Raw genomic sequence first — 12,304 nt, forward strand, 5'->3', positions numbered from 1 at the left:
TATGTAAAATTAGCGGCAGAGACTACTGGGTCGTGGAGTAGCCGCACTGCGGAGTGAGGGTCTATGCCGTCTACCAGATTCCAGCTGCGAGCACTCGTCTGGATAGTTTTTTAACCCGAGGCGGTGCAGCTAAACACAGCGCATGCGCATAGCTGTGCTCCTAGAAGCCGGAACTACTGCACTGCTTCCTGCAGCTGTGCGCTGAAGAGAAACTAGTAAGAAGCATCGACTGGGCCGCGAAGTAACCTTTACTCCCTCTCCACGTTGCGGCTACTCCACACCCCAGTACTTTCTGCTGCAAATTTACATAAAACGAATAATTTAAAAAAAAATCAAATTACACTTACAGTATGTTCTGTTAATCAATTAAATAAGGAAGGGGCTTTCAGCATGAACCTACCAGTACAGCTACCTTATTAGGTGGATCCGGGGTGGTAGGTTTCCTTTAAAGGCCTTTTCATGCCTATGACCTGTGATGCAAGGACCCCGACACAAGGTGATATGATGATGCCATCACTGCGCCATCCGGGAATTGTGGAAGGTGATACCTTCCACAGGGTAGCGGCAGGATAGCTTCCTACCTCTCAGGCCTACTGCATCCTGTGAGGAGGGAAGCCAGTTTGGGGTGGGAGACAGATCGCTGCCTAGCTTTACGGCAGCTAGAATATTAAAAATTGGCATGTAGAAGTGTTAAAGGAAACCTACCACTTAAGTGGTAGTTTTTTCACTACCACCGTTAATATAACGCCGGATTCTGAAGTGCCGGAGAGACGGTGACGTCACAGAGTTTTTCGGCACACTCGCACCTTCGCACGGGGAAACAGGCCGTGCTAACTTGCGCAGGCGTGAGTGCGGTGCGCCGAGATATAAGTTATATTAACATCAAAATCTTTCATACTGCCTTTATTATACTAATGAAAATATGTTCCGGCACCAGCTCACCCTGAGCTGGTGCCATGTATCTGTGTGAAAAACTACCACTTTTAAGTAATAGTTTTCCTTTAAGGAGATTGCACTGGTTTCGGACGCCATCTTGTGTGAATTTGAAATTCACCCTGCAATGGATTGGGGGGCGGGGTGGTTGTCAGAGCCCATCCCTGGGAACCAAGCCTTTTTTTTTTGTGTTAGTTATTAAGATGATAATAATTTTTATTTATATAGTGCACACAGATTTTGCAGCGCTGCACAAAGCATATCAAATTGGTCAAGATATTACATAATTATAAAAATTTGGTATCTCTGATGCTTATATCTGAAATTTGTATGCGAGAACCTCCACCAAGAACCATCTGTGTGGTTGAAATAAGCATGCCCGTATTCAAGATGGCTGCTGCCCACATCCAAAATGGCGCTTTCTCAGTCTGCGTAGGAGCGCAATGACGCCGCTCTTCCTGTGTTCTGTCACGCTGTGTGTTGCTGCTGTCCTGTGTGTTGGCGGGAGATTCCAGCATGGCCGTGCAGCCGAAAGAGAAGCTGTCTATGGACAGCGGGGCGGAGAGCGGCTTCATCAGCTTCTACAACTCCATGCCGGACAAGCCCGACACCACCGTGCGAGTATTTGACAGGAACGATTACTACACAGTGCACGGCAGCGATGCCTTATTTGCCGCTAAGGAAGTGTTCAAGACCAATGGGGTCGTCAAGTACTTGGGATCAGGTGGAGACTATCTCAATGCTCTAAACACCGTCAGGACTACAACTCCCAGCATGCCTCAGTAGGCACACGCCGCGCGGGGATTCTGGGAGTTGTAGTTTTATTTAGGAAATCAGTGTTGTGTGTGATGCTTCTTTCTGCAGATAGACTGCCCCTTCATCTGGGTTTAGCAGTTATCTTTGGCCCTAAATATCTGTGGCGGGCACAGTTTTATAATGATGAGGTCTGTAGAGTCTCACTGCAGTTAAAGGGGCATTCCATCTCCATATGGTTTATGGCTGCTCCATAGGGAAAGTGAATGGCGCTGATGGAGACCAGCAACACAGTGCCACAGTGGTCCCCCAACAAATACAAAGTGATGGGATGGGAAAATATAACCTCTTGAGATCGCTGATACACATGAGCATGTGTATTACCCTGTTGTCTTCGGAAAAAAAGCGTGCATTATCTTTTGCCATACGTATAGCCCAGCCGTGGGGGGAAGCGTTCGGTTGACCATTCATCTTGCTGCTCCATTCAATACCATGGGAGTGTTTAAGATTGCTGAGCACATCGCTCTGGTATCTCCAACGCTATTATTCGCTGTCTCGTTGAGTGCTGGAGATACCTGATGTGTTCTGCAATTTATGACACTCCCATAATACTGAATGGAGCAGCAGGACACAGACTCGACCTACTGCTTCATCAATTGGTGAGAACGGGACCCCAGTTCCCCTGTGATAGTTGAGGGTCCCAGGAATCAGACCCCCAACGATTATACTGTTATCCCATGTGGATAGAGGTAAATCAATCAAACTTGTAACAAAACTCCTTTAAGGGTGCGTTCACACCTTCAGTTTTTTTAGATGCAGTTTCCGATCTCCAAACCAGGAGTGGAGTGAAAAAAAGAGGCGGCGCGGCACCTCCCAAATATATGGTCTCACCCATTATCATCTAGATCTGCTTTTAGCATTAAAAACTGCATCTGAAAAACTGAATGTGTGAATGCACTCTAAAATTCCCATTCACCGTCATCTATCGGGGGTGGGGGGGATTTACAGAAAGAATCACAAATATAGGTGGTCCCCTACTTACTTGGGGTTCCAGACAGACCCCAGACTGCAATGATCAGCTGTAAGGTGTCTGTAATGAAGCTTTATTGATAATCCTTGGTCCCATCATAGCAAAAAATTTTGAAACTCCAATTGTCACTGGGGCAAAAAAAATTTTTCTCTGGATTTACAATTATAAAATATACAGTTCCGACTTGCATACAAATTCAACTTAAGAACAAACCTATGGGCCCTATCTTGCATGTAACCCGGGGACTGCCTGTATTTGATTATATTAATTCTACAATGAGTCTTATTTGCACTCCTAGACCTGGTTATACATTTTCTGATATTGGAGATAGGTCCCAATTCACACAGCAAAAAAAATGCAGCAGCGCAGTACAGTGAGATGTTAACAAATCCTAAGTGTCAATTTTGGGGAAAAGAATAAATCTGTACGTGTTCTAAGTGTATTTCCATTATTTTGCTGAATTTAGGAAGCAAGAAGCTGGAGAGTGTGGTCCTCAGTAAGATGAACTTTGAGTCAGTGGTGCGGGATCTTCTCCTGGTGCGACAATATCGTGTAGAGGTTTATAAGAACAAATCCGGAGGCAAATCCTCTAAGGACAATGACTGGCATTTGGCATTTAAGGTACAGACTTCCGTTTTTGATAATTTACTAGTTCTTGGCAGAAGACAGTGATTTGCTGATGTTCAGGGAGTGTCCATATATGGAAAGTTGCATCACTGGGACAAACACAAGGAATATGTTCAGCAGAGGCCGGGTATGGATGTTGTACAATGGTTTCTCATAGGCTTTCATGGACTCCATTTACCAGATCTCATTTTTTTTTACAGCAGCGAGCGGGATGAAAAATCATTGTCTATTCTTTAATCCTATGTCTCGTGCTGTGTATACTGACTGGATGGAGGATAAAACAATGTATAGTATTTGTCTAATGACATCAGGTGCTTTCCTTTCCGACGCCGGTTCTGTTTTGAAATTGAGTATAGTCTAAGGCAGTGATGGAGAACCTTTTGGGGACTTTTTGGAAACTACAAGCAAAAGCCACATATTTTTCACAAAGTGCCAAATGCCAATTTAAAGTAACTATAGTAACTCACAGGTTTCAAACGTATTGGCGTCCTGAGGACATTAATACAGTAGAAAGAAGAAGAAATTCTGATTATTATTGTAGTTTCCCTCTAACATCCCTTAACAGGATCAATCACAAGTCCAGAGAAGTGTCTACAATGATAATCCAGCTCTGTCAGCACCTCCTCGCTCCTTCTGCACTTCTAGTCACTTTAAAATAGCGCTGAACGTGGCATATCCTGCGCTGCCTGTGACTGCAGGAGAAGGTATTGAGTCCTAAATGGTGACCTGGGTGCCCACAGAGAGGGCTCAGAGTGCCACCTGTGCCATAGGTTCACCACCACTGGTCTAAGGTTTAAGGTTAATGTGGACTGTGCCTCACAAACTGAATACACTAGCGTACAGTAGAGTAGAGTGTGGTGACGCAGGGACCCCCCCCCCCCTCTCTCTTTGTTTACCTATTCATATGACCCCTCTTGGCTCCTGTAGCAGCAGATGGGTTAGTGCCCTTACCATATCCTTTCTGCATAAAGAATACCTCTCGCCCCTCCTGGCATGTCTGTTTTGGTAAATTGTTGTGCTCTCTAGGGCAAATTAATTTGCAAGTAAACTTTTTTCCAAGAGCCGTGTTGTAACTTTTCGTTTCTCTTTTTACTGTATGAATGAATTGCCTGGAGCTGTTTCCATACATAAGGACTCTGTAGAGACACACCTTGATTGGGCTAAAAATGTATTGCTGGTCTGGCACCACCCAACAATGATAATAATAGCTACACACCAAAAATAGTCAATATTAAAAAAAAACCCAGAAGTCAGAAATATATTGTATATAGATAGATATATATCTTTACTAATGAACGAAAAATAACAAAAACACATAAACCTACAAAGCTAAACACCTGCGCAATAAACCCAAAAGTGAAACCAAATGAAAATGCATAAGTTGTTGTCATATGTGGATTGTAATTGTAATATAAGTGACTTCCTCGTGGACACACCCCTTATTGGTAACACCCACTTGGCAATGTACATTTCATTCGGAGCCTATATTTGGCAAAAACCAAAATATCAAATGTTATATATCAATAGGGTTCCCTTCTCCCTATTGATATATAACTTTTGATATTTGGTGCCAATCAACATCAGGGTTGGGCGATATCTGTTCCATATCTAGAATTAATATTTTTGTAAATTTTTTTTAAGATCACATTTTATCCCTTCTTTTTTCAGGCCTCACCCGGAAACCTCACCCAGTTTGAGGAGATTCTGTTCGGTAACACTGATATGTCCTCTGCCGTGGGAGTTGTGGGTGTCCGGTTGGTCAGCTCTGAGGGGCAGAGGTTGGTTGGGGTCGGCTTTGTGGATTCCACATTTAGGAGACTCGGAGTGTGTGAGTTTCCTGATAACGACCAGTTCTCCAATCTGGAAGCTTTACTGGTTCAGATCGGACCCAAGGAGTGTGTGATGCCTGGAGGAGATGCTGGCGGAGATATGGGGAAAATAAGACAGGTGGGTCCATAGTGTCTGCTAGGAACGGGATGTTAAAATAAAAATCTATGGTTTATAGCTGTATTCAACCTTAAAGGGGTTGGCCACTTTACCTCATGTATTTTGTAATGTGTGGGGGGACAGGATATTAGGTAATTTACCAATATACATCTAGCAATAGTTCTGCTCCGCTTTCTTGATATGTTAAGTGAAACCTCCTGTCTTTTACCTCATCAGCCAGACATTCCTGTCCATAAAATGGCCGCAGGTGGAGGGTCATGTGATCTCTATCTGTCCATGAGCAATCCCCCTGCCAGGACCTTACTCTTATATTCATGAATACTATCATAAGGTCTTGGCAGGGGGATTACTCATTGACCATTAGAGATCACATGACCCTCCATCTGCCGCCATTATATAGTCAGAAATCTCCGTCTGAAGAGGTAAAAGACAGGAGGCTTCACTTTACGTACCAAGAAAGTGGAACAGATCTATTATTAGATGTATATTGGTAAATTGCCTTATATATTACTTGCTCCATTAGTATCTGTGCTCCTGTACTGTGTTTTAAAATTAACTTTAATCTTTATGTAAATCAGTTGGGAAGGGGAAAACAGTTTAACAGCCTGTGAAGCTACAGCATAGAACCATTCTATCAGTTTCCAGGGGTGACCACTAGATTAATAAAGGAGTTCTTCTACCATTTCCATCCTATGAGTGATCCTATGAATAAATCATACTTCTCCAGTATGTTTGGTGCAGTTCCGACGCTAAGGAAGGGGGGGGGGGGAGGATTATGTTTTATTTCTATGTACTAATATTTGTATTTTTATACTTGGTCATCACAGATTGTTCAGCGAGGAGGGATCCTTATCACCGATCGCAAAAAGTCAGAGTTTACCACAAAGGATTCTGTCCAAGACCTCAACCGGCTGCTGAAAGCCAAAAAAGGAGAGCAGATCACTAGCGCAGCTTTACCAGAGATGGAGAAGCAGGTATGTCCGCACCTTAAAGGAGGTGCTCATCCAAGTGACCTTCACCCCCGTGCTCAGGGAGGGGGTCGGTGTCTGACCATTGTGTTCAGGAGAAGAGGGGGCTACAAAGGGAGAAGTGTTACAAATACCTGTCCATCTTTGTAACATAATTGTCATAAAAGTACAAGTAAGGAATGGAGAGTTTAGGACGGAACAGTCGTAGGGTTACACCAGGTCAAGACGCTGTTCCGTGTAAGTGGTATCCATCTGGTGGTGTTGGGATCAATCCAGAACATCGGTAATTGTCTTCTGGTGATTGGTTTGTGTCGATAGATCCCTTTACCATCTATAGATCCCAGGCAATCTGTAAATGTAGAATGGAGGACACCCAAGGGATAAAGGTGGTCCGATTTCTTATGTACTAATATTCTATTTAATCTCAGGTTGCGATTTCAGCCCTGTCCGCTGTCATGAAGTATCTGGAGCTGTTATCCGATGAGTCTAATTTCGGACAGTTTGAGATCACCAGCTTTGACCTGAATCAGTACATGAGATTAGATAACGCTGCAGTCGGAGCATTGAACCTCTTTCCGGTAAGTGTCACTTTAGATAGGAAATGCTGGAATGTGATCTAGAATCTGGCCAATAGCTCTCCATGCAAGCCATAAGCTTAAACGCATCCAAACACTTGTTTGACCTGTATTAATAATGGTAATTTCTTTTATATAGCATACAGATTACATAGTGCTACACATAGTGTTTACATAGTTGCCAAATCGGTCCCTGTCCCCAATTGGGCTAATCAACCTACCAGTTTGTTTTGGAGTGTTGGAGGAAACCGGAGGATCCGGAGGAAACCCACGCAAACACAGAGAGAACATACAAACTCTTTGCAGATGTTGACCCTGGGACTTGAACCCAGTTCCCCAGCGCTGCAAGGCTGAAGTGCTCACCACTGAGCCACCGTCACACATACAGACACTGATATCTGCCATAGATATGTGTTCACATTAGATGAGTCAGTCATTGTGTCAATTTTGGGGGGAATTCACCCACTGTGTGTAGGGGACTGTATTTATAAGGTAGCTGTGGGAAACTGCTTGTTTGTTGGTTTTCACCCCCGACTCCGCTAGACACTTGCATCCTCTGCACTGATGAGCTGTGCACTTGTCCTCAACATAGAGAACAAAAGGATGGGGCCTATGAAATATTATTACACTTTCCCGATCTCCCCCCAACAGGAGCTAATTAGGGGGTCCACATATGCAGCAGATCTTCCTCCATTTGGTTGCTTTACATCTTCTCTGTATCGCCAGGTGTAACATAAGCCCCTGGTTTAGTGCCTTCTCTTATTCCCTTTATCCCGGTGCAGATGAGCGAGGAGTGTCTGTATACATTACTATTACTAGGAATTCTCTTATCATTTCAGACTTTTTATTATCCTCTTCTTTGCTTCATGTACAGTTCACACATTCAGAAGTTTTTTTTTTTGTTTATTTTTATAATTTTGTTTATTGCTAACAAACAGCAAATCAGATCATTAGCTTCTTAATTCTAGAATGAATGGATGCCAGGGCATTTCCTCCGGGTCCTCCGGTTTCCTCCCACACTCCAAAACATACTGATAGGTTGATTAGATTGTGAGCCCCATTGGGGACAGGGACTGATCTGGGAAGTTCTGTGCAGCGCTGTGTAATCTGTGTGCACTATATATATAAAGGAATGATTGTAGAACAAAATAAAGGCCATTGTGTGCCCACTGCACTGCGACTGGGCCCCCTAGACCTCTAGGGGGGCTGTTATATGGCCACAAATTGTGCGTCTGTATCATGGGCCCTCGTGGGTGCGTGCATGGGGCCTAATACTGTGTTTTGCACTGGTAGTAATGGTGGTGTGTACGTTGTATATGACTCCTCTGGTACATAGGTTGTATCCTGCACTCGCTGCGGGTATAGTCCTGCCTTGTCATGTTTGTATAAGAGCATGTACATAAAGGAATGCTTTGTACCGCGCTCCCCTGTGTAGCAGAGCTCCGGCACAAGTACGAGCAGGCCTGTCTGTTATGTGGGCGGTATAGCCCTTATGTTGAGGAATGCCCGCCACTTCTTCTCTTCTTACTAGATCTTACACGAAGATTTTATGTTCTCTCTTGTTTTATTGTAAAGTAAGAGAGACAGAGTTTTTTTTCGTTTGATTTTTTTGTGAACAAACATTGGAGCCTCACCTTTGTTTACCCGGTTAAATCTAATATTGTATATGTGATGAAGCTGGGGGGCGGGGGCGTGATGTCATAACGCCTGCAGATACAAGAAACTGATAGTGTGGGGAGACGGAAGGAGAAGACTTATAAGGAATGAGAGTGGAAAGCGGAAGGTGACCAAATCCATCCATCATCCGGGGCTGCATCAACAAACTGCTCAAGGAATGAAGGATAGAATGAAGGATAGAATGAAGGATAGAATGAAGGATAGAATGAAGGATAGAATGAAGGATAGAATGAAGGATAGAATGAAGGATAGAATGAAGGATAGAATGAAGGATAGAATGAAGGATAGAATGAAGGATAGAATGAAGGATAGAATGAAGGATAGAATGAAGGATAGAATGAAGGATAGAATGAAGGATAGAATGAAGGATAGAATGAAGGATAGAATGAAGGATAGAATGAAGGATAGAATGAAGGATAGAATGAAGGATAGAATGAAGGATAGAATGAAGGATAGAATGAAGGATAGAATGAAGGATAGAATGAAGGATAGAATGAAGGATAGAATGAAGGATAGAATGAAGGATAGAATGAAGGATAGAATGAAGGATAGAATGAAGGATAGAATGAAGGATAGAATGAAGGATAGAATTCACAATATCACACACTCATGGCTGTAGACACCTCTATCTCTGGGGGTCAGGACATGTGTTCACTGATTTTTCTGCAGTTGTCCCCTAAATATAATGTGTGGACAAAGGGGTTGTAAAGGAGCAATGCACTGCTTACAAGTGAGACACACCCCTTTAAATGTATGTCTTGTGTGTTACCCTAGTAAGAAGGCGGCTTGCATTTTTCTTTTTTTTTTCACACTTTTTTTTTTTTCTTTTTTTTTTTCTTTTTTTTCTTAAGAGTTGAAACATGTTCAGACACGGCGAGTGTCTATTCCAGCCAAATGGATTCCTAAAGCGATAAGAGAGCAGGAGGCGGATACTAGGACATGCGGGAAGTTATTTCTCTGCTCTGGAATTCACCCTCTGCTGAGATTTTACAGTTTTGGGCAATTACGGGTGAAATCAAAGCGGACATGAGCTGCCGGGATCTATGAAAAATGGGGTGGATTTATTTAAAGGGAACCTGTCACAAGGAGACCCACTCCCCAGTCCCCACAGAGCATAGTACATACACTGCCAAAGTGTTTTTGTATAAAAAAATAGGTTTTACAGAAAAAAAGATATGTTATATTGTACCTTTCATTAGCATGTGCTGTGTGACTAGGCAGTTGCCAAATGGGAGGGGCTGGAAAGGAGCAGTTCCCCCCCACCCTTGGGAAACATGTGACCTTTTCAAATATATGAATAACTCCCCACACTCGGGATTGGCTGTAGAGGAGCAGGGGGCGTCGCTAAGCCCAGTGATGGGTGTTTTCATATATTTGAAAAGGTCACATGGAGGAGCTGTTCCCCAAGGGTGGGGGGGGGGGACTGCTCCTTTCCAGCCCCTCCCATTTGGCAACTGCCTAGTCACACAGCAGATGCTAATGAAAGGTACAATATAACAAATCTTTTTTTCTGTAAAACCAATTTTTTATACAAAAACACTTTGGCAGTGTATGTACTATGCTCTGTGGGGACTGGGGGAGTGCGAAAAAGGGGTCTCCTGGTGACAGGTTCCCTTTAAGTAAAGTGTAAAATTGCAAAGTGGATGTGATGTTCTGAATACAGCGTCGCCCTATGTAGACTCTTTGGCACATGTAGGTTGGTCTATTCTATGGTTGACCCATTCCCCCCCCCCTCTTTGAACATTAGATTTACCTTTCACCATCTTATTTTATTTAACCCCTTAACAACCTGGCCCTTTTTAGTTTTTTCACCTCCATTTTTCACTCCCCACCTTCAAAAATCTATAACTTTTTTTTAATTTTTCCACCTAAAGAGCTGTGTGATAGCTTATTTTCTGCGTAGCAAATTGCACTTCATAGTGATGGTATTGAATATTCCATGCCGGGTACTGGGAAGCGGGAAAAAAAATTCCAAATGCAGTGAAAAATGGTGAAAAAAGCATGTGCGCCGTATTCTTGTGGGCTTGGATTTTACGGCTTTCACTGTGCGCCCCAAATGACAGGTCTTCTGTATTCTTTGGGTCGGTGCGATCATAGGGATAGCAAATTTGTATAGGTTTTATGTTTTCATACATTTACAAAAATGAAAACCTCCTGTACAATCATTTTTTAATTTTTTTTTTGATTTTGCCATCTTCTGGCACTTATAACTTTTTCGTACTTTGGTGAACGGAGCTGTGGGAGGTGTCATTTTTTGCGACTTTTGATGTGTGGCCGGCGGTCTCTCTCAGGTGACCCATGGTCAACATCTGCAAAGAGTTTGTATGTTCTCTCTGTGTTTGCGTGGGTTTCTTCCGGTTCCTCTGTTTTCCTCTCACACTCCAAAACATACTGTTTGATTAGATTCTGAGCCCCATTAGGGACAGGGACTGATCTGGAAAGCTCTGTGCAGCGCTGTGTAATCTGTGTGCACTATATAAATTATTATTTAAAGAATTTTTTTTATTTTTTTTTATTACCCCTGCTTTGTGATGGGTCAAAGTCCCAGCAATTCAGACCAGTATCCTGTGGATAAGGCATAACTTCAATAGCTGGTACAACCCCTTGATTGGATATGAAAGGGATACTGTGCTAAAGGAAACCATTTATTTTCTCACTCATCAGTAACCCTGAAAAAACATTTTGTTTTTTTCTCCATATATTTAAAAAATCTAAATTGGGGCAGGAAAAATAACGTTTAGTCTTCAGGTGTAATATCCGTCCCATGTCTGTTGTATGTTACGTGAATTCTACATAAAATATTCATGCTACATAATCTGTTGTGTAACCTCCAGGCTCTCACGTGAGGCCTCATCGTCCTGGTCTATTCAGAAGCAGTAAGGTTTAAAGGGGAGCTCTATCCACAAACAAGCAAAGTAGCTGCAGTAGCAATGCTCCTGTGTGGTGGGTGACATCACCATTGCTGCAGCACAGTCTTTCCTGATCTCATTGACTTTGTAGGTCCCTTTTATATGGGATGAGGAGTAGGGTAAAGTTTAGGTACTTGTGTTTTGAGGAGGTGCGTTGCTGTTCTTTGTCCTGTTCATGATTGTATTGATAGAGGATAAACTTACTCTTCATCACAATACAGTATTGTATCATTCAGTCTGTCTACTACTAAAGGAAATCTATCACCAGGATGAAGGATTGTAAACCAAGAACACTGACATACTGGTGTGTGCCCCCTCCTTTAGGATCTGCTCTTCTTTTAGCTTCTTAAGCCCCTTTTTTTTGTTTTTTTTACAGGATAAGGTTTTGAAAATTATGCAAATTAGCCCGAGGGGCTGCAGGTTCCATTGACATTTATTTAGTCTGGGCTCATTTACATAATGTTTAAAACTTTTTTTTTTTTTTAACAACAAGGGCTTAAGAAGCTTAAAGAAGAGCAGATCCTGCCAGAGGGGAGCGCACACCAGTATGTCAGTGTGCTTGGTTTACGATCTTTCATCCTGGTGTTATATGTCCTTTAAGTAACTGTTACTTTTGTGGGGTTTTAAAAGTTTTGATAGATTCTGTGTATTGTCTCCCCCAAGGGCTCTGCCGAGGACACTACTGGGACGCAGTCACTGGCCGGATTGTTAAATAAGTGTAAGACCCCCCAGGGACAAAGACTGGTGAACCAATGGATCAAACAACCCCTGATGGACAAGAACCGAATTGAAGAAAGGTAAATGAGAAGTCGGGTGAGCAATGCGTGCATCTGGCATCATCCTCTAAAGTTTTTATCATGTATTTCCAGAATCAATGAATAGTTT

At 42.8% G+C, this 12,304-nt stretch overlaps 1 protein-coding gene across 1 annotated transcript in view; it reads left to right on the forward strand.

Moving 5' to 3' along the window:
• The first annotated feature begins 1,337 nt into the window (after positions 1–1,337).
• MSH2 (mutS homolog 2) overlaps positions 1,338–12,304 on the forward strand; it is a 78,476-nt gene continuing 67,509 nt past the window's right edge. Inside the window, exons 1-6 of the mRNA XM_072140311.1 lie at positions 1,338–1,657; positions 3,183–3,337; positions 5,012–5,290; positions 6,118–6,264; positions 6,687–6,836; positions 12,083–12,216. Coding sequence (XP_071996412.1) covers positions 1,450–1,657; positions 3,183–3,337; positions 5,012–5,290; positions 6,118–6,264; positions 6,687–6,836; positions 12,083–12,216 — 1,073 coding nt within the window. The 5' untranslated portion in view covers positions 1,338–1,449. The remainder of the gene's footprint in view (positions 1,658–3,182; positions 3,338–5,011; positions 5,291–6,117; positions 6,265–6,686; positions 6,837–12,082; positions 12,217–12,304) is intronic.

Source organism: Engystomops pustulosus, chromosome 3, assembly GCF_040894005.1.
Source record: "Engystomops pustulosus chromosome 3, aEngPut4.maternal, whole genome shotgun sequence".
Classification (NCBI taxonomy): Eukaryota; Metazoa; Chordata; class Amphibia; order Anura; family Leptodactylidae; genus Engystomops; species Engystomops pustulosus.